Source organism: Muntiacus reevesi, chromosome 2 (assembly GCF_963930625.1).
Source record: "Muntiacus reevesi chromosome 2, mMunRee1.1, whole genome shotgun sequence".
NCBI classification, from domain to species: Eukaryota; Metazoa; Chordata; class Mammalia; order Artiodactyla; family Cervidae; genus Muntiacus; species Muntiacus reevesi.
Window position 1 is genome coordinate 59,633,020 of NC_089250.1, and position 20,180 is coordinate 59,653,199.

Here is a 20,180-nt window from a genome sequence, read left to right on the forward strand (position 1 = left end):
ACCCCTCTAGGTTGATACAGAGCCCATGTTTGAGTTTCCTGAGCCATACGACAAATTCACGTTGGCTATCTATTTTATATATGGTAATGTAAGTTTCCATGTTTCTCTTTCCATACATCTCACCCTCTCGTCCTCTCTCACCATGTTCATAAGTCTATTCTCTATGTTTGTTTCTCCATTGTTGCCCTGTAAATAAATTCATTATCATTTTTCTAGATTTCCGTATATATGCTTCAGAATACAGTATTTATCTTTCTCTTTCTGACTCATTTCACCCTGTACAATAGATTCTAGGTTCATCCACCTCATGAGAATTGACTCAAATGTGTTCCTTTTTTTGGCTGAGTATTATTCCTTTGTGTATATGTATCACAACTTCTTTATCCATTCATCTGTCGATGGACATCTACGTTGATTCCATGTTCTATCTATTGTAAATAGTGCTTCAATGAACAAAGGGATACATGTGTGTCTTTCAATTTTGGTTTCCTCAGGGTATATGCCTAGGAGTGGGATTGCTGGGTAATATAGTGGTTTTATTCCTAGTTTTTTAAGAAATCTCCATACTGTCTTCCATAGTGGCTGTATCAATTTACATTCCCACTAACAGTGCAAGAGTGTTCCCTTTTCTCCACACCCTCTCCAGCATTTATTGTTTGTAGACTTTGATGAGGGCCATTCTGACTGGTGTGAGGCGATATCTGATTGTGGTTTTGATTTGCATTTCTCAAATAATGAGCGAAGATGGGCATCTTTTCATGTGTTTGTTAGCCATCTGTATATCTTCTTTGGAGAAATGTCTGTTTAGGTCTTTTCCCCACTTTTTGATTGGGTTGTTTGCTTTTCTGTTATTGAGTTATATGAACTGCTTGTAAATTTTGGAAATTAATCCTTTGTCAGTTGTTTCATTTGCTATTATTTTCTCCCATTCTGGGGTTGTCTTTTCTTATAGTTTTGCTTATAACTTTGCTTATAGCTTTGCTTATAACTTTGCTTATAGTTTTCTTTGCTGTGCAAAAGCTTTTAAGTTTAATCAGGTCCCTCTTGTTTACTTTTGTTTTTATTTCCATTATCCTAGGAGGTGGGTTGTAGAGGATCTTGCTTTGTTTTAAGTCATCAAGTGTTCTGCCTATGTTTTCCTCTCATAGTTTTATAGTTTCTGGTCCTATATTTAGGTCTTTAATCCATTTTGAGTTTATCTTTGTGTATGGTGTTAGGCTGTGTTCTAATTTCATTCTTTGACATGTAGCTGTCCAGTTTTCCCAGCACCATTTATCGAAGAGGCTGTCTCTGCCCCATTGTATATTTTTGCCTCCTTTGTCAAAAATAAGGTACCCATAGATGCATGGGTTTATTTCTAGACTTTCTATCTTGTTCCATTGGTCTGTATTTCTTTTTGTACCATACTGTCTTGATGACTGTAGTTTTGTAGTATAATCTGAAGTAAGGAAGGTTGATTCCTCCAGTTCCATTCTTCTTTCTCAAAATTGCTTTGGTTGTTAGAATTCAGGCTTCTAGGATTTATGGAACCAGCCCAAAGTCACAGTGAAAGTGAAAGTGTTAGTCACTCAGTCTTGTCTGACTCTTTGGGACCCCATGAACTGTAGCCCTTGGGGATCCTCTGTCCATGGAATTCTCTAGGCAAGAATACTGGAGTGGGTTGCCATTTCCAGCTCATTTTTATATGGAGGGATTATGCTACTCAGATCCCAGTCTCCACATAGAGATAGGATTCCCTGATACTGGGTCAGGTGATATGACACAAACTTTGACATCGTCAGCAAATAAGGATGTGGGTTTGTTTTTTTTCTTTACTGAAGAATAATTGCTTTACAGAATTTTTTTTTTTTTCTGTCAAACTTCAATGTGACTCAGCCATAGGTATACATATATCTTCTCCCTTTTGAACCTCCATACCATCTCCTTCCCCATCCCACCCCTCTAGGTTGATACAGAGCCCCTATTTGAGTTTCCTGAGCCACACAGCAAATTCCCTTTGGCTATCTATTTTACGTATTGTAATGTAAATTTCCATGACTGTTTTCATACATCTCACCCTCTCCTCCCCTCTCCCCATGCCCATAAGTCTGTTCTCTGTTTTTATATTACTGGGGAAATATGTGAGACCAGTGATGTGTCATGCTAGTTATTGCTGGGTCGTCTTCATTTTTTTCTTTCTCATTAAGAGAAATCAGTATGTGATGGGGGTAGAAATGAGTCCATTGCAGCTGTACTTAACACTTACAGTGCAGTGTCCAAATGTGATAGCATATGCCATTCTCTTGGAAAAGAACTCTAATGAAATCCAGTGGGTCTATTGGATGTGTATAGGAGGAAGGGTGGATAAGAAAGCCAGCTGCTGTACAGAAGGTCTTCTCCATGCCCTTGGTCCACTGAAACCCTGAGGAAATAGCTGGGCTGTCTCTCTTTTCCCAAGTTTTTTTCTTGAAAATAGGAAAGGAAATATTAGTGTAATAGTACTTTTAAATATACTTTGGAAGAAAAAATGGATCTCACTGTTTTTTCAAAATCATCTTAGTTCTAATGTTCAGTTCATTTCAGTTGCTCACTTGTGTCCGACTCTTTGCGACCCCATGGACTGCAGCACACCAGGCCTTCCTGTCCATTGCCAACTTCCGGAGTTCACTCACACTCATGTCCATTGAGTCAAGTGATGCTATCCAACCATCTCATCCTCTGTCATCCCCTTCTCCTCCCACCTTCAATCTTTCCCAGCATCAGGGTCTTTTCAAATGAGTCAGCTCTTTGCATCAGGTGGCCAAAGTATTGAAGTTTCAGCTTCAGCATCAGTCCTTCTAATGAATATTCAGGATTAATTTCGTTTAGGATGGACTGGTTGGATCTCCTTGCAGTCCAAGGGACCCTCAAGAGTCTTCTCCAACACCACGGTTCAAAAGCATCAATTCTTTGGCACTCAGCTTTCTTTATAGTCCAACTCAAATCTATACATGAATACTGGAAAAACCATAGCTTTGACTAGACGGACCTTTGTTGGCAAGTAATATCTCTGCTTTTTAATATGCTGTCTAGGTTGGTCATAGCTTTTCTTCCAAGGAGTAATCGTCTTTTAATTTCATGGCTGCAGTCACCATCTGCAGTGATTTTGGAGCCCAGGAAAATAAAGTCTGTCACTGTTTCCACTGTTTCCTCACCTATTTGCCCTGAAGTGATGGGACCGGATGCCATGATCTTAGTTTTCTGAATGTTGAGTTTTAAGCCAACTTTTTCACTCCTCTTTCACTTTCATCAAGAGGCTCTTTAGTTCTTCACTTTCTGCCATAAGTGTGGTGTCATCTGCATATCTGGGGGTATTGATATTTCTCCTGGCAATCTTGATTCCAGCTTGTACTTCATCCAACCCAGCGTTTCTCATGATGTACTCTGCATATAAGTTAATTAAGCAGGGTGACAATATACAGCCTTAATGTACTCCTTTCCCTATTTGAAACCAGTCTGTTCCTTGTCCAGATCTAACTGTTGCTTCCTGACCTGCATACAGATTTCTCAGGAGGCAGGTCAGGTGGTCTGGTATTCCCATCTCTTTCAGAATTTTCCAGAGTTTGTTGTGGTCTACACAAGTTCTAATGCATTCCTTTATAATTTTCTTCCAGATAATCACATCTTTTTACATAGTCAGAGTATACATTCATAGTGGGACTCAGCACATTCCTAAAACTTGTATCAGTAGGCTGTTGATAGAACACGCTTTTCACTGCTTGTACTGGCTTTGGTCATGGCAAAACCTAAGATATAATTCCCTGAGAGAACCTAGCTCTATTCCATCCTCTTGCACCCCACACTGCCTTAATTGAGGAAGAACCTCAACTTAATTAGACTGCAAGATATCCCTTGTAAGCCTCACCAGTTTCACTGATTACAGTTTTCTTTAAAAGGAACATGATGCATTTAGGCAGTAGATAAGGCCAGTTTATGATTATATGGTCCTAAATATGTATCAAGCAAAGATAAAGAGCTATTCACAATGCAGAGTCTGCACTTATCCTTTTCTGTAATACTTTGTTCAGTGTTTTAGTGATAGTGATAGTTTTAGATAGTTTTTGCAGTTGCTGTCTCTGTTATATAATCTGTACTTAATTTTTTTAATCACTGAAACTGCTGGTACTTGCCAAATGAGTTCTAAGTGTACCAGTAGGAGGCTTTAGGCCTCATTTTAAGTGTATGACACTCTTCTGTTTGCTTCCTTGCTGGTTGTTTAGATGATCATGATTTTACGTTTTCACAGATGAGAAGGCTAATTTGGAGAATAAATTTCCTGGGAAGGATGGTACAGGAGGGCTTTTTCAGGGCAAAACACCTCTGAGGAAGGCTAATCTTCATCAAGATGTCACACCTTTGAGGCCAGGTAAGAAAGAACATCTTAGAAAAAACCTCCTTGGCAGAATGGTGGAGCAGTATACTAGGAACCTGAGGGACCTGGGGAAATTACCTAAATGATGTATTCCTTTGTTTTTAATTGGTGAAATGGGCTAATTCATTTATTCATTTCATGGTGAGTTGAAAACTAATGATGTGCTGTTCTTTTCATTTTTCAAACTTTGGGAAATTAAGCTAACATAGAATTTTGTTGCCAGATATATAACTGTTTTCTTTTTTGACTAGATTTAATGTAACCTAACCTGAGTCTGGCTGGGAAACAAAACAGCAGGAGAGAAGAACGTACTGCTTGCTAATTGTGCAAGGATTCTTTGAGTCTTGTATCTGATTTTAAAAGATGATTGGCATTTAACTAATAGTTACTAAATATACAAAATACTGTCTGTTTGATTAGAACAAAAAGTATTCTTTTAGGAGGTCATAAATCCTCAGAAATGATTGTTTTGAAATAGTAGCTGTATTTAGATATAATTCACATGTCATACAATTCACCTGCTTAAAGTGTACATTTCAGTCTTTTTTCATATGCTCATGGAATAGGGCAATCCCCACAATCAATTTAGAACATTTGAGAACTAATTTTATGGGTTAATCTGAAACTCGCTCCGATCACAGCACTAACCAGAGGGCCATATCAGAAAGTCACTGTATTTTCAGTGAACTTGTTTCCAGAGTGTCAGTTGCTAGGCTGACTTTCAAACACAGGTGATATCTTATTGAATTTGGGGTCTGGACAAGTATCCATCTTTCTTGTGTAAGAGGTTATAACCATGTATACATATTTCACTTGAGGTGCTCAGAAGTGTGGAAGATTTTTGTTGCTTTGATGGTCTTTGTGCTCTTCTTGAATTGAAAGAGGATGTGATGGTACCTAGTTTGTCTGGACCACTTTCAGTTTAAAATTATTTGTTGGCGGTGAGCCCCAGAGCAGGACACCTCTGCTTGGACTATCATGTACCAAAAACCATATACACTGCTTCCACTCATGCATACTCCTCAGCCACAGTGTTTTTATTCTTTCTTAGTACACATTCTCACCTGTCTCATTAGTGCTGCTGCTGCTAAGTCGCTTCAGTCGTGTCAGACACTGTGCGACCCCATAGATGGCAGCCCACCAGGCTCCCCCATCCTGCTATTCTACCCTTAATCTAACTGAAAAATTCTTATCATCATTCAGTTTCCAGCTTAAATATCTTTTTTTTCCTCCAATTGATGCCCCTTATTTGTGTTCACAAAGCACTTTTCAGAGCTCTGGTTTTTGTTTTTTTTTTTGCCTCACAGCATGTGGGATCTTAGTTCTTCAACCAGGGATTACACCCATGCCCCCTTGCAGTGGGAACACAGTCTTCACTACTGGACTATCAGGGAAGTCCCCAGACCTCTATTTTAATTTCAACTTGATTGTTTCTTTCTCAGATTCTCAGCACTTTTTTTCTGCTTCTGTTTTATGATGTCCATAGTAACATCAAAATCCTTTGATAAAATATCTCCTTCCTCTTCCCACCCCATACACAGTCCCTTTTCTTAGATGCTGCATTTTAAAATTCTTATTGTTTTAAATTGAATTGGGGGTTGTATTTATAATGTCTGGTCATATGATTACTACAGAAATATTTACATTATTTTGATTATGTAAATATTACTCAATGCCAGGTCAGTTACTGTGATGCAGCTACATTTCTTCTTGGTTCTTCTTGGTGTTATTTGTCACAATCCCTTGACCACATAAAGATGATCTTGACATCCGGGTCAGGTAGATTCTTTAAACTTGATCAATTACTTAAAATTTTGTCACATTTGAGCTTGCTACATATTGAACAATGATCCTTGGAAGTTACACTGCTTTATTTGAGAATGGCATTATTTTTCTTAGTTTCTTCTTAGTGTCTTGTTTCCTGAGTCTTATGTCCTCTTTTTTATATTCTTTCATTTGTACTTCATTAGGCAGGGGTACGTCCCCAGGGAGCTTCCTAAAACAAGGTGTAGGAAGAGAACTTTGAGTTCTCATATGTCTGAAAATGTCATTGTTCCACCTTTGTTTACTATTGAAAGTTGGACTTAATATAGAATTGCGGTTTAAAAGATTTTTTTCTTGATTTCTTTGAAGGCATTATTCCATTATCTTTTATCATCCTTTGTTGCTGATGAGGAATTCAGCTTATCCTGTTTTCCTTACTTAGGTGATTTAATTTTCTCACAGAAGCTTTCAGAATTTTTATAATTTTGAAATGTCACGAGAGGGACTTCCTTGGTGGTCTGATGGCTAAGACTCTGGTCTCAGTGAAGGATGCCCAGGTTTGACCCCTGGTCAGGGAACCAGATTCCACATGTTTCAACTAAAAATTCATATGCCACAACTAAAGATCCCACATGCCACAACTAAAGATCCCACATGCCACAATGAAGGTCAGCAATTCCACATGCTGCAACTAAGACTCGGTGCAGCCAGATAAATAATAAAACAGTGTCATGAGGGGTTTGGGACACTTTTTTTTGAGGTGCTTTAGGCTAGTAAATAGGTAGGGCCCTGGTTATTTCATTTCTGCTTCAACTAAAGTAGCTTTTATAAATTGGTCTTCTGCATAAGATTTCAGTGGAACAAAAGGTTCCACTGCTTAGGAGGGATACACACACACACATATTTCTATCTAGAATTCTATATTAAGTCATATGTATATATAGACATATATTTCCTTGGGATTTGAGTACAGACTAGTTTTTGTTCTCTTGCAGTTGATAATACTTACAACAAACAGGCAGAAAAAGAAAATCTGGTGGAAGAGTCCATTCCATCAAATGAATGTCCTTCTATGAAAGTCAAAAGAACGACATCAAGAAATAATCCAGCTCAGCCTCAGAGGTAAGAGGTGTTCAAAAGTGGTGGTTATATTAATAATGTTCAGAGAAGGGTTATGTTTCCCATAGTACATTAGACTTTTCATGTTACCTTATTTAATCTTCATAACATTAATGAGTTGTAGGTAATATACTTATTTTATAGATAAGGGCTCAGAGGTGCTAAAGTTGCTTGTCCAGGGCAGATTTGTTTCAGAGACAGGATTCAAACTGTTTATAAGAAATAGCCAGAATTTTTCCAAAGTGACTATACCATTTTCCATTTCCATAAGCAGGATAGTATTAGAGTAACAGTTGCTCCATATCTTGGCCAACACTTGGTATTAGCAGTCTTTTTACTGATATTTCATTATGTTTATAATTTGCATTTTCTTGATGACTAATGATGTTGATCACATCACATTTTCATGTGGTTTCTGGCCATTCATATGTCTACATATATCATTTTTTTGAAAATCTGGCTTCTTGGAGTCTCCCCTATGCCTGAAGATCTTAGTGGTCAGCCAAAACCAAGTAGAGTTTATACTCAAGCTAAAGTTTTCATCCTCTTTGTGGTTCTCTTACTTCTGGAGTTTTGCCTCTGAATTTCCAGGGGCTCAGAGGTTAAAGCGTCTGCCTGCAATGCGGGAGACCCGAGTTCAATCTCTGGGTCGGGAAGATCCCCTGGAGAAGGAAATGGCAACCCACTCCAGTATTCTTGCCTGGAGAATCCCATGGACAGAGGAGCCTGGTAGGCTACAGTCCCCAGGGTCGCAAAGAGTCAGGCACGACTGAGAGACTTCACTCACTTTTGCTTCGGTTACCTCAGGCTAGTAAGACTTGAGTCGTGTGCTGTTCTACTATATGCACACTGGGTAATGCACTGAATCAAAAAAACCCAGCAAACTCACCAGTCTTACCTAGTGCACTTGTCTTTTAAGGATGGACACCTCACGAATTTCTGTTTTCTTCACTGGGCATGTTTGGTCTCCCCTAAATACACATAGTTAGCATATATAGTAACAGGAAATTTTTGCAGAGTTTTGGCTCAGATTTTGAGTGATACCTTTTTTGTAGCTCTTTTTCTTCTAGGACTTTCCTCCAAGTTTCTAACTCCTGTACCGGCCTGAATTCTATCTTCTGTTATTTAAAACCAGTGAGAGTAGAGTTCTCTGCTGCTGGAGCTGCCACGGTTGGGGCGTGCCCACAGGCAGAAAACTCGTAGCTCTTAACCTTGGTCGTTGCTATTCATGGATAAATGTTCCTGTTTTCTACCTGCTTTTGGTCACTTTCCAGTGCACTCAAATAGTCATATTTTTATATATTGTGTACATTTTGTAATAATATGCAAGAAGATTTGCATGATAAATGTACTCTACATTACTCTCCATATTTTTGTTTTTATGAGTCCCTTTAGAGATTAATATGAAAATACTTGCAGGTGAAAGATATGAAATTTGGGGTTTGCTTCAGAATCTAAGATCGGTAAATGAAAAGAAAGTTGACAATGTGATTGGCTATAAGTTGGAAACTTTTTTTTTTAATAAGTTGGTAATTTTTAAAGCTGAATGATGAGTACCTATTGGTTCTTTATATTATTCTCCATTTTTAATATGTTTTAAATTCTATGTGATAAAGATTTTTAAATTAGGTACTCTATGCACTCATAAAAATTTGAATATATACTAATAAATCTTAAGAGAGTGTTGAGAAAAATTAAACAAGATCTAAATAAATGACGGGACATACTACATTCATGTTTTATTTATTTTGGCTATGCTGAGTCTTTGCTGTTCGGGCTTTTCTCTGATCGCAGCAAGTGGAGGCTACTCTAGTTGTGCGGGCTTCTCTTGTCGCAGACCATGGGCTCTGGGCACGTGGGCTTCAGTAGTTGCAGCACGTGGACTCAGTAGTTGTGGTTCCTGGGCTCTAGAGCACAAGCTCAGTAGTTGTGGCTCATGAACTTATTGCCCTGCAACATGTGGAATCTTTCCAAGTCAGGGGTTGAATCCTTGTCTGCTACATTGACAGGCAGATTCTTTACTACTGAGACACCAGAGAAGCCCCCATGTTAATGCTTTGAGAGACTCAATACTATAAATATCAAGTCTCCTTACCCGACCTATAGATTCAATGTGATCTCTACAAAAGTCCCAAAGGTTTTCATTTTGGACATTGATAAGTTGATGCTAAAAGTTATATAGAAATGCAAAGGTCCAAGAGTAGTCAAGATACTTTTAAAGTATTTTGTAGATAGCAAGTCATATTATAAACCTATAATAATTAATGCTTTGTATTAATTTGGATATTGCCCAATGCTGAGACCTGATGGAATCATATAGAAGCTTACTCTCTCATATATGGACACAATATATACAAAAGTGATACTGCATGCGTATGAGGAGAGGGTGTTTTTATTTTTCCCCCTTCAGTAAACAATGATTGGACAATGGATAGCCAAATAGAACAAAATGGGAGTTGTCACCTATCTCACTCCATATAAAACAGTCAGTACTAGGTGAATTGTAGATCTAAATGTGAAAACACAGCTCAAGTAAGGAAATACAGGAGAATATCTTCATGACCTTGGAATAGGGAAAGATTTCTTAAATAGAATCCACACAGAAAAGCACTGACATGCTTTTTGGGAAGAAGTGGTTTTTGAACTCACTATCTAATCAAATGATACCATGAAGAGTGAGAAACCACCCCCCCCCCCCCAAAAAAAAAAGGAGTGAGAAGTCAACCCCTAGATTGGCGGGAAGTATTTGTAACTCTTAAAACTCTTAAGACTCATATTCACAGTGTATAAAGAATTCCTACTAATCAGTTAGAAAATGATTCACAATGCAGTAGAAAGCAACCAAGAGACTTAACCTAGTACTTAATGAAAGATGATAACCAAATGGCCAATAAACATGTGAAAAGGTGCTCAATCTCCCTGGGAAAAGGAAACTAAAACCACAGTGAGGCTCTGTAATTAATATATACCAATTTGTATGACTGAAATTAAGTCATCCAACAGTACTAAGTATTTAGGAGAATGTAGAGCAATACAGACTCTTATAAATTTGCCAGTGTAAGCATAAATTGGTAAAAGCACCTTGGTAAATAACTTTAGTTAATAAACCAATGTCCTGTGACCTAGCAATCTTGTAACAACAATGTGTACATCAGGAAACATATTCGAGAATCAACAGTTGACTGGATAAATAGTGGTATGTTCCTATAATGAATGTTATAGACCATTGAAAATTCGTGAATTAGAACTCCATGAATAACTGGTTGAATCTCACAAACATAATGTTGAGACAGAAAGCAAGACAGAAAAAATGTATAAAGTTTTTGTTTTCTTTTCAAACCAACGTACTGTGTTTATGGAATGCATGTTTATATGGTAAAAAAGATAAAGCAAAGTAATCATTACTGTAAAAGTCAAGATAGCACCTGCTGCCAGTGTTTTGTTTCTTAGTTTAGGTGGTGATTTCATGAGTCTTCACTTTGTAATCATTAACTTGGTTTTTGTGTACTTTCTGTTATGTGTTACATATTTCAAGAAAAATAGGGGGTCATGACTAAAAGAAAGAGGAGAAAATAAACACTTTAGTAAATTTCCGGGAGATCTTCTTTCTAACTTCCAAGTCTGACTAGTTAGCTGTGTAACAGGGTCAAGTCACCTTATCTTTTTTTTTAACTTTTACTCATTCAAAAGGAGGGAGTTGTACCAGTGCCTTTTTACAAAATTAAATCAACTTTATTGAGGTTTGATTTACAAATACCAATGCACTTAAAGTACCAACATTTTATGGTGAATTTTCAAAAGCTATCAATAAGACATTAGATTTTTAGAGTAGAAATAATACCATTTTTGTAGTTTGTACAAATAGCCTTTGTAGTTTGACATATTTTCACATTTTGCATCATATATAGTAGATGTATTCATTACAGATAAGTTTTGTCAATTCTTCTACCATAGAAGATCTCTCAGACTCTCTGCTCAGAAGAATTTGGAACAGAAAGAAAAGCATCATGTAAAAATGAAAGCCAAGAGATGTGCTACTCCTGTAATCATCAATGAATTTCCACCCTCCAAAAAAATGAAAGTGTAAGTATCCACAGCTTCTGTCAGTTGGCGTAGATTTTACCCCTGTTTGCTCCTATGGTAATAGCAAGCAGAACACATGGTGCTTGTTCTTATTTTTGTCAGTTAGGAGTGTGTTTTGTTGAAGGTAATATGGGAGCCAGTTTAATTAGAGAAGTTTAAAGAGCAGTGATTTACTTGCTTCATAGAATTCTGAAAGTAGTTTGCTGCTAGCTTTGGTTCGATGACATTTCTGAGTCTTAGTGGGTTTCCCCCCACACTTGCCGCTCCCGATAGCTGCTCTGTGTTTCTTAGATTCTTCCTTGGGCTTGTTGCCTCATTATCACATGGTAGCTTCTCTGTCTCTTAGGTATCATATCTGTGTTTGAGAGAAGGGTCTGATGAAGAAAGAGGGGTAGCATCTATAATAGGAAAGTAAAATATTTTCCGGTAATGCTTATGTTTATACATTAGTTGACTGAACTGTAAATTGGATCCCCTCTAGTTGCAGTAGAGACTGCTGAAATAAGTACAATACTTTTACCTTCATATGTTGGCTGCCCCAAACAAAATTAGAGTTCTGTTAATAAGAAAGAAAGTGACATAAATTTTGGAAAGGAAACTGTCTTGCATTTGTTCATTTGATGAGCAGTTGGAATCTCTTCCCACCTTCCTGAACCATCACCAGACAACTCTTACCTGACTTCTCTTGGTGTTCTCAAAGTTTGCTTGTTGTAGCTATTGGTATATATAAACTGATGACACTGTTGGAAGAATCTTGGCTGTTGAAGTATGGCTGTTGTCTTAAAGAATGAGAAAACTTAAGCCATGTGTGGTAGGTCTGGGGAGGAGATTGAGATATTTATATGCTGTAGGGGATTGAGATATTTTTTGTCCTTTTCAACTCAAGCTCTCACAATAAAAAGAAGTTAGAAGAAGAGGAAGAAGGCAATGCTTGTCAAGATATTTCTGAAAAGAATGAATCTTCCCCAGAAAAAGCCAAGGGCAGACAAACTGCACCTTGTATCCCACCTGTAAGGTATGATACTTTCCTGAGTTTCATCTTTAGAGTCAGAGTAAAATTACAAATGTGTACAACTACAGTCTGTTTGAAGCACATGGAGCCTGGGAAACTCTAAAGGCTGTCACCATGGTAAGGTACATTGTTTATATCCTAGTGGGTGCTTTCGTCTTATACATTGAAAAAAATAAACTATTAAATGTAAAAGAAATATAAAAGAAAAAAGTTAGTAAAGGTTCTTGTTCAGTCGCTCAGTCATGTCTGACTCTTTGCGACCCCACGAACTGCAGCTTGGCAGGCCTCCCTGTCCATCGCAGTCTCCCAGAGCTTGCCCAAACTCATGTCCGTTGAATCGGTGATGCCATCCAACCATCTCATCCTCTGTTGTGTCTTCCTCCTGTCTTCAGTCTTTCCCAGCATCAGGGTCTTTCCTCTGAGTCCTCTCTTCACATTAGGTGGCCAGTTACCTAAATTGAACAGTATTTACTTTGTCAAGCTCTATTCTGGACTTTACTCAAGTAAAATACCTATTTTTACAGTCAGTATATAAGCAGTCTTTGGATTCTGCTTTATTCACTCACTATGAAACTCTTATTTTCTGTAACTGCTACAAAATCTTCACATTTATCCTTCCTTTTGGTAGATGGTTAACATTCTTTATATTAATTCTTTCCTGTTAAAAATGCTGTTTCAATTTTTCACTGTTACAAGGAATCAGTGAACATTTTTATAGAGATATTCTTTTCTTTGAGTAGTCTCCTCAAGATAAGGAAAGATAAATTCCTTGGTCTATGAGTATGATCCTTTTTATGGCTATTGATTTTTATTGTCAGTTTTATTTCTGAAATGAATGTGTAAATTTTTAATGCCATCAACTTTGAACATTTTTATTTCCTTGTAGTCTCACCTGTATTGAATTTTTTACTTTAAAAATTGTTTCAAATTTAACTGATATAATGTTGATGGCATCAAATTATTTTAATTTTTGTTTGTTAACAGGATTGTATTACTGTTGCTGTAAACATCTTTTCCAAAGTTGTTTCCTTTTTATTTATCTGTAAGTGGTCTTAGTGATGTTTCATTACTAAGAATGACTACTTTGTTATTGTTTTTTCTTAAGAATGGCTACTTTAAATTGAACTTACGCTATGTCGATTATTTTAGAAACTGTCTGGTTTTTAATAGTCACAAGTATTCTATGAAAACAAGTATTTGTATTACCCATTTACATTGGGGAACACTGAGGGTCATAGAGGTTAAATAGTTTTCTCAAGATCACATAGGAAGGAAATGAAACAACAGGGTTGTGATTTGAACTTTGGTTGACTTTATTCCTAAGGCTTTTCTGTTTATCATAGTATATATTTTATGTATATTAACCTTTTGCTGTGTTTATTGAAAATATTACTACTGGTTTTTCAGTTTTTCTTGTGGCATGAAAGTTAATCATTATACAGTCAAATTTGTGGATATTTTGTAAAATCCTCTATAGTCTGTTTTAACTTTTTTTCTGAAATTTTTTTCAATATTTTGGAATAAATTTTGCATCTTTTTTTTATAGTGTTATCTAAGTTAATAATGATTTCTTGGATAATACTTTCTGGTTTTAATGGTTATTTTTATCCCAGGTTAAAAATCTAATCTATATAATGCCTTTAGATTTTTTTTTTTACCATTGAACCTTTCTTTTTCTCCTCTCCTCTCTCATCTCCTTTACTTATTTGCCCTTTAGGCAGAAGATTCTAAAAAGTACTGAGGAGCAAGAGTTGGAGAAGAGAGTGAAAATGCAGCAGGAAGTGGTAGAGATGCGGAAAAGGAATGAAGAATTCAAAAAGTTTGCTCTTTCAGGAGCAGGTCAGTTTGGTTCTGATTGAGTCTGATTTATGAGGTAGTGCTTCTCATAACCTTGTTAGAGTTTTTAAAGTCTCAAAAGCAAAAATGTCTTTCTTGGTCAGTAGTCAGCATAAAAAGATGTGTTTATTTAGGAAGCTGGACATGGGTACCATTCATATCCCAGTGATCATTCCCTAGAATGTTTTATGTACGTTGGTCCTTTCTTAGAGCATGCTGTCATTCCTCTCCATCTCTAACTGTAGAAGGGACACCCATCTTTTTTTTTTTCCACACCCATCTTTTGAGGTCTTTTCCATGAGTCCTTACCTCATTTTCTCAAGTAGAATTAATCTCTCCCTCTTTTTTCGTCCTAATTCTTTGTCTTTGTATTGGAAAAAGAAGGAACTAGGATTAAGACAGAAGATAGAGCAGTTGGACAGACCAATTTTTTTTTTCCTATTTTATCCTAGGCAGAAGAGAAGAAGGTTGAGTGAATCCACTTGTAGCTGGGGAAGAAAGTATACCTGAGAGAGCTGAAGGGATTAGAGTTCTGCTTTGCTTTAGCATGATTATATTGGTGAAGTCAAAGCTGTAAAGCTCTGCTTACTGGGTTGAAAAGCATCTTTGGAGTTTATGGGGTCTCCCTCTTAGAGATGCTTAGTTAAGTGTGTTTCTAAAGTCATTTCATAGCTTTTCTTGTCAAAGGTATTCCAGTTTCTCTGTCTCCAGAGCTGTGAACACACCTGGGAGATGGGATTCTTCTCCCCTCTGCTACCTTATTACAATTTGCATCTGACTGAAGGGCCTCAAACTCAATAGTACTAAATGAATAAGGCACATATATTGGTGTCCTTGAGGACTGTTTCAAGTTGGGTTATATGCAGAGAGTAAATAAAGTTAAATCCATGGTAATAGAAATACCCAAAGGACTGAATAAAAAGGGACTTACTCCATGTATGTTCTGTATTCTTAGTGTTACCTGTATGTTTTACTGTACTTTTTACTCAGGGCAACCTGTGAAGAAATCAGTGAGCCAGGTTACCAAATCAGTTGACTTCCACTTCCGCACAGATGAGCGGATCAAACAACATCCTAAAAACCAGGAGGAGTATAAGGAAGTGAACTTTACATCGGAACTGCGAAAGCATCCTGCATCTCCTGTAAGTTGACTGACTAAATTAATATTCTTGTTAGTTATTCAGTGAAGATTCTGGTGTAGTATTTATGGTCACTACTTATAGTAATGTACTTGAGAGAAAAATGTGTTTTTGAGTTAACAATAGATCTAAATCCTTACTTTGCCCCCTGTTAGCTGTGTAATCTTGAATAAATCACTGTCTCTGGGAAGCATCGTATCAAATTCTGTGAAAACTGAATTGAGAATGTACATAAAACACATAGAATTACATGTGGCAAATTGTAGGTACAGACTTGTTACAGCTTGTGCTATTAAAAATTTGTTTAAAAAAATCTTGTGTCTGCAAAGTTTTGTGCAAAATATAATGGGTTTATGGGGAAGGTCAAATTGGGGCAGACCACTCAAATCCTATGCAGTTTTGTTACCAGAGCACTAACAAAAGCAGTAATAATCCTAAATAAAAAATCTAGCACTAAGAATTTCTACTTGCATTTGCAATTACCATCATCATTTTTTTTTTAAGTAAGTTAGTCTCTTTTTAAAAAATTAATTAATTTTTGTTTGCACTGGATCTTTATCATTGTGTGTGGGCTTTATCTAGTTGCGGCAAGTAGGGGTTACTCTTTGTTGTGGTGCATGAGCTGCTCATTGCAGCGACTTCTCTTGTTGCAGAGCACAGGCTCTAGGCGTATGGGCCTCAGTAGTTGCAGTACATGGGCTCAGTAGCTGGGACTCTTGGGCCCTAGTGGGCACAGGTTTCAGTTGTGGTTGCTCCACAATGTGTGAAATCTTCCCAGACCAGGGATCAAACCCATGTTCCCTGCATTGGCAGGAAGATTCTTATCCACTGTACCACCAGGGAAGTCCACCATCATTACTTGTTTAAGTCAGTCCTTTGCAGACTTAAATCCTGGAGTTGTGCTTCTTCCTTTGAGATGTAGGTCCTTGAGTTTTACTTCCAGTCAGAAACTAATTTTATAAAAATTGATGACCCAAGGAGTAGACTTCTTCATTAGTCAGTTTTGGGGTAGGATATGAGAAGAGAATTTGATTCAGGTAGCTGCCTGAGCTGATCCAGAAGCCCAGTTAAAATTTTTAAATGACTTGGGGTGGGATACCTGTACAGCTTTTCTCCACTTCTAATTCTAAGAAAACTTGTTCTTGATTGCTTCAAAACATGAGCATGCTTGGGAAAAATCACCTTATGTACAGAATAGACAATTTGTTAAGTGCTGGATGCTTTCTCCCCCTTTTTAAAAGATGGGAGTATACAGATTATAACCCATGCTCAAGGACCGACAACTTAAGAAGAATCTTGGCTTTCCATGGATTCTTTTCCTTTTGATCCTCTGCTGAGTTTGAGGATTGTGGTGGATCTGAGCTCTTCCATAACATTTCATTTAGGGAATGAATTCTTTCTTTTCAGGCCCGAGTGACTAAGGGATGCACCGTTGTTATGCCTTTCAATCTGTCACAAGGAAAGAAAAGAACATTTGATGAGACAGCTTCTACATATGTTCCCCTTGCACAGCAGGTCGAAGCATTCCATAAACGAACTCCTACCAGATACCACCTGAGGAACAGGAAGGATGGTATTAGTAAGTTTCTTTCTAGTATCATACCTGGCTGGAGCCTCCCCTAGAATTCCCTTTGCTTGCATCTTAGGTACAAATTTGTCTTTAGTTGATTCTAGTTTTTGAACTAAAGCATGGCATATGTTGTATGCAGACCACAAATGTACCCATAGCTGAACATTTCTCAAAACACGTAGCTGTCTGTCCCCTTACACCCATCAACCACCTTGATCCTCCCAGTCAGTAACTGGCTGAGGGGAATTAAGGTAACATGAGATGGCATGACACATCACGGTTATCTTTGCCATGTGTCCAGGTGCACACTTATCTACAGAAAATGAAAGCTTTCTATTCACTTAATGTTGTGTGCTTTTTGTTCATTGATTCAATAAATGTTGACTACTACGAAGCAGACACTCTGTGTGATGTAGGCAGTATAGAAGTGAGCAAAACAGACTTGGTGCTACTCAACATCAAGTTTGTAATTCAGTGAGATAAACAGGTCATCACAGATTATTGTGAGTGCTGTGAATGTGTATGTAAATGTAAGAATCAAAGGAAGTGCGAGATAGGGAGAGCAGGTCTGTGTGCTGAGAAGTCCAGGCATGGAAATACAAGAGAGAAAAAAGTTAACCAATGGTTAAGACCATGTGCAGGTAGGAGAAGGATACTTAGCATGGGTGGGTGATTGTTCTTTGAAAGGGGAGTAGAAGAGAGCAGTGAGTGCAAATGTTGCTTAATTTGTAGATTTGGTGGTAAACAGATGAGAGGAAGCTAATCTAACAATGTCTATCTTTATGAAAATAACTCCTAAAAGAAGTTTGAGGATTGGAGGTGTGGTGTAAACTAGTTGTTAACAGTGCAGGGTAGTATTCTGGATAAAGCAAAATCTGGTTGTTTGACTTTGAAGGTTTCTAAATTTTTCCTGCCTTTGCCTGGGCACTGTTTAGTGCTATTTTAGGTAACAGATGAGTTAGTTCCTGTAAGGACAGCATTTCCTAATGTTATTATGTTCTCGTAGCCATTTGTAAATTTTATATCATGAAAATAGTCTTTTTTATTCTAATGTAAATTTAAGTATTAACCATGACTTTGCAAATATATATGACTCTTAGAGTCTGGTATTCTGCTCTTAGAATCTTAGTCCTAGCAAATAGAAAGAAAAATTATTTTCTGCAATTTTTCTTCCTTTGAGATGTAGGTCCTTGAGTTTTACTTCCAGTCAGAAGTAATTTTTATTTATAATTTTGGACTATTATAGCTCAATAATAGTTATATGTATACTTGAAGCCTGGCTTATTTCTAAAATAAGTAGATTTGGTTTCCATCTCCAATTGTTAGGTGGTAAGGCCTAAATTAGAAAATTCATTCTGGGTAATTATGAAAATTGACAAGGTTGCTTCTGGCCAGGTAAATAGTATTTTCTGTGAATGGTGATGATGATCTTAATATTGATGCTTTGACATAGCTCTTTTTTCTTTTCTTTTTTTACTTTTTCCGTTTGACTTTCTGTGGGGGATAGTCTTGATGTTTTGATATAGATGCTTTTAAGAAGTTCATAATATTGGAAATTATTACATTTTTTAAAATGCCTTATTTTAAATCTTATATGTCAATAACATGCAGAATAGTTGGCACTGTCAGTTGAAAGGAAGTGCAGGCCTCTGCAGTGATAAGAAATCCATCAGACACAAAGGGATTTTAGATTCCGAAGTTGATAGCAGAGTTCCCACAGGCTACCTTTATCATCACCTCTCAATAAAGAGTGATAGTGAATGTTTGTCAGCCTGACTTGATGTGAGCTGAGCTGAGTGTGAGGGGCCAGCCACTCTGTGGCTTAGCATCTCTGGGCTGCCTAGCTGAGTCAGCACCTACAGGTAAACGGGGTCTTAGCTAGGTAAACGTCTGTGATCTTGGTTTACAGTGCCATTACCCTCCAAATCTGTGGTCAGAATATGCAGAGACCCACAGACTCCAGTGCTGCAAACCAAACATCGTACACGGCCTGTGACCTGCAAAAGTGCAGCAGATCTGGAAGCTGAGGAGCTTGAGAAGCAGCAACAGTAAGTTCCACTGGCAGTATTTGAGGAAGAGTTCCAAGAACCTGCCTGCTTCCTTTTCACTTCTGTAAGGGGGTCAGTTCCTGTTTTTTGCCTTGGGAATTATGGTATTTGAGCTACAGGTTGTGCCTTGCCTCTGTGGTGAAAGGATTGATAGTGGGAGTAGGGAGCTGTCCTGGAGTGTAAACTGGTTAAAAAAAAAATAATCAGAGAATGGGGTGGGAGAATTTACGATTCCAGTAAAGAGTGGCCTTTGAGGTTTAGGTAAATCTCACCCTTTTATGGCTACCCAAGGGATTGTTACAACTGTTACCAGTGGAGAGAACTGGAATTTAACGTGAGTTAAGTCTGGGGGTTGTCTCTTGTAGCCTTCTTTCTCCCTTCTAGTACTTCTTTTGGGAAGGGGGAGTTTCTTTTCTCAAAAGAAGTACAAGAGAAACCCCAATCTTTACAGTGTTGGGGATGTTAGACTGTCTTGTTTTTCCTTTGCTCTCGAGGCAGGGATAATGGCTATGGAGAGAGTTGAATTTTGTTGCACATGATGGATAATCTTAATAATTACTTTTTTTCCCCCCTGGTTTTGGCCTACTTTATTGTTTAGTTTTCATTTTATTAAAAAAATTTTTTTGTATGGTTATCACTTAAACTCTCACAGATACAAATTCAAAGCACAGGAACTTGATCCCAGAATTCTTGAAGGTGGGCCCATTTTGCCTAAGAAACCGCCTGTGAAGCCACCTACTCAGCCTGTTGGCTTTGATTTAGAAATTGAGAAAAGGATCCAGGAGCGGGAGTCAAAGAAGAAATTGGAAGAGGAACATTATGAATTTCATTCCAGGCCCTGCCCTACTAAGATCTTGGAAGATGTTGTGGTAAGAGTGGTGAAGCCCTGCGAGCTGGTAGAAGTGTCATGTTCACAACCACATATCTACCCAATCACACATGTTTGGATACTGTGATCAGGACATCATATTAGGAGTTCTGGGTGAAAAAGAGACTTGTCAGAGGTGGATTTTGCTCTTAGGAAACCGAAAGTCCAGTATAGTATCATAAAGTAGCCAATGGCAGAGCTGGGATATGAATTTAGGTAGTATAGTTCAAAGGTTCATGCTCTTGTATTAAGATAGAAAGTACCTTTTAAAATGAAAGGTTCTTAGGAAAATGTGTGATTATTTTTTAAAAAACTATCTACATCCTACCTAAATATCACCAGTATTACCTG

The 20,180-nt window shown here is 37.5% G+C and overlaps 1 protein-coding gene across 10 annotated transcripts in view; it reads left to right on the forward strand.

The window, feature by feature from the left end:
• TPX2 (TPX2 microtubule nucleation factor) overlaps positions 1–20,180 on the forward strand; it is a 46,729-nt gene that overhangs the window by 13,061 nt on the left and 13,488 nt on the right. For all 10 annotated transcript variants that reach the window (XM_065921789.1, XM_065921790.1, XM_065921788.1 and 7 more), the window contains 9 exons: positions 4,265–4,384; positions 7,150–7,276; positions 11,228–11,356; positions 12,243–12,371; positions 14,086–14,207; positions 15,195–15,346; positions 16,751–16,922; positions 18,823–18,961; positions 19,614–19,830. In XM_065921789.1, the coding sequence (XP_065777861.1) occupies positions 4,265–4,384; positions 7,150–7,276; positions 11,228–11,356; positions 12,243–12,371; positions 14,086–14,207; positions 15,195–15,346; positions 16,751–16,922; positions 18,823–18,961; positions 19,614–19,830 (1,307 nt within the window). The remainder of the gene's footprint in view (positions 1–4,264; positions 4,385–7,149; positions 7,277–11,227; positions 11,357–12,242; positions 12,372–14,085; positions 14,208–15,194; positions 15,347–16,750; positions 16,923–18,822; positions 18,962–19,613; positions 19,831–20,180) is intronic.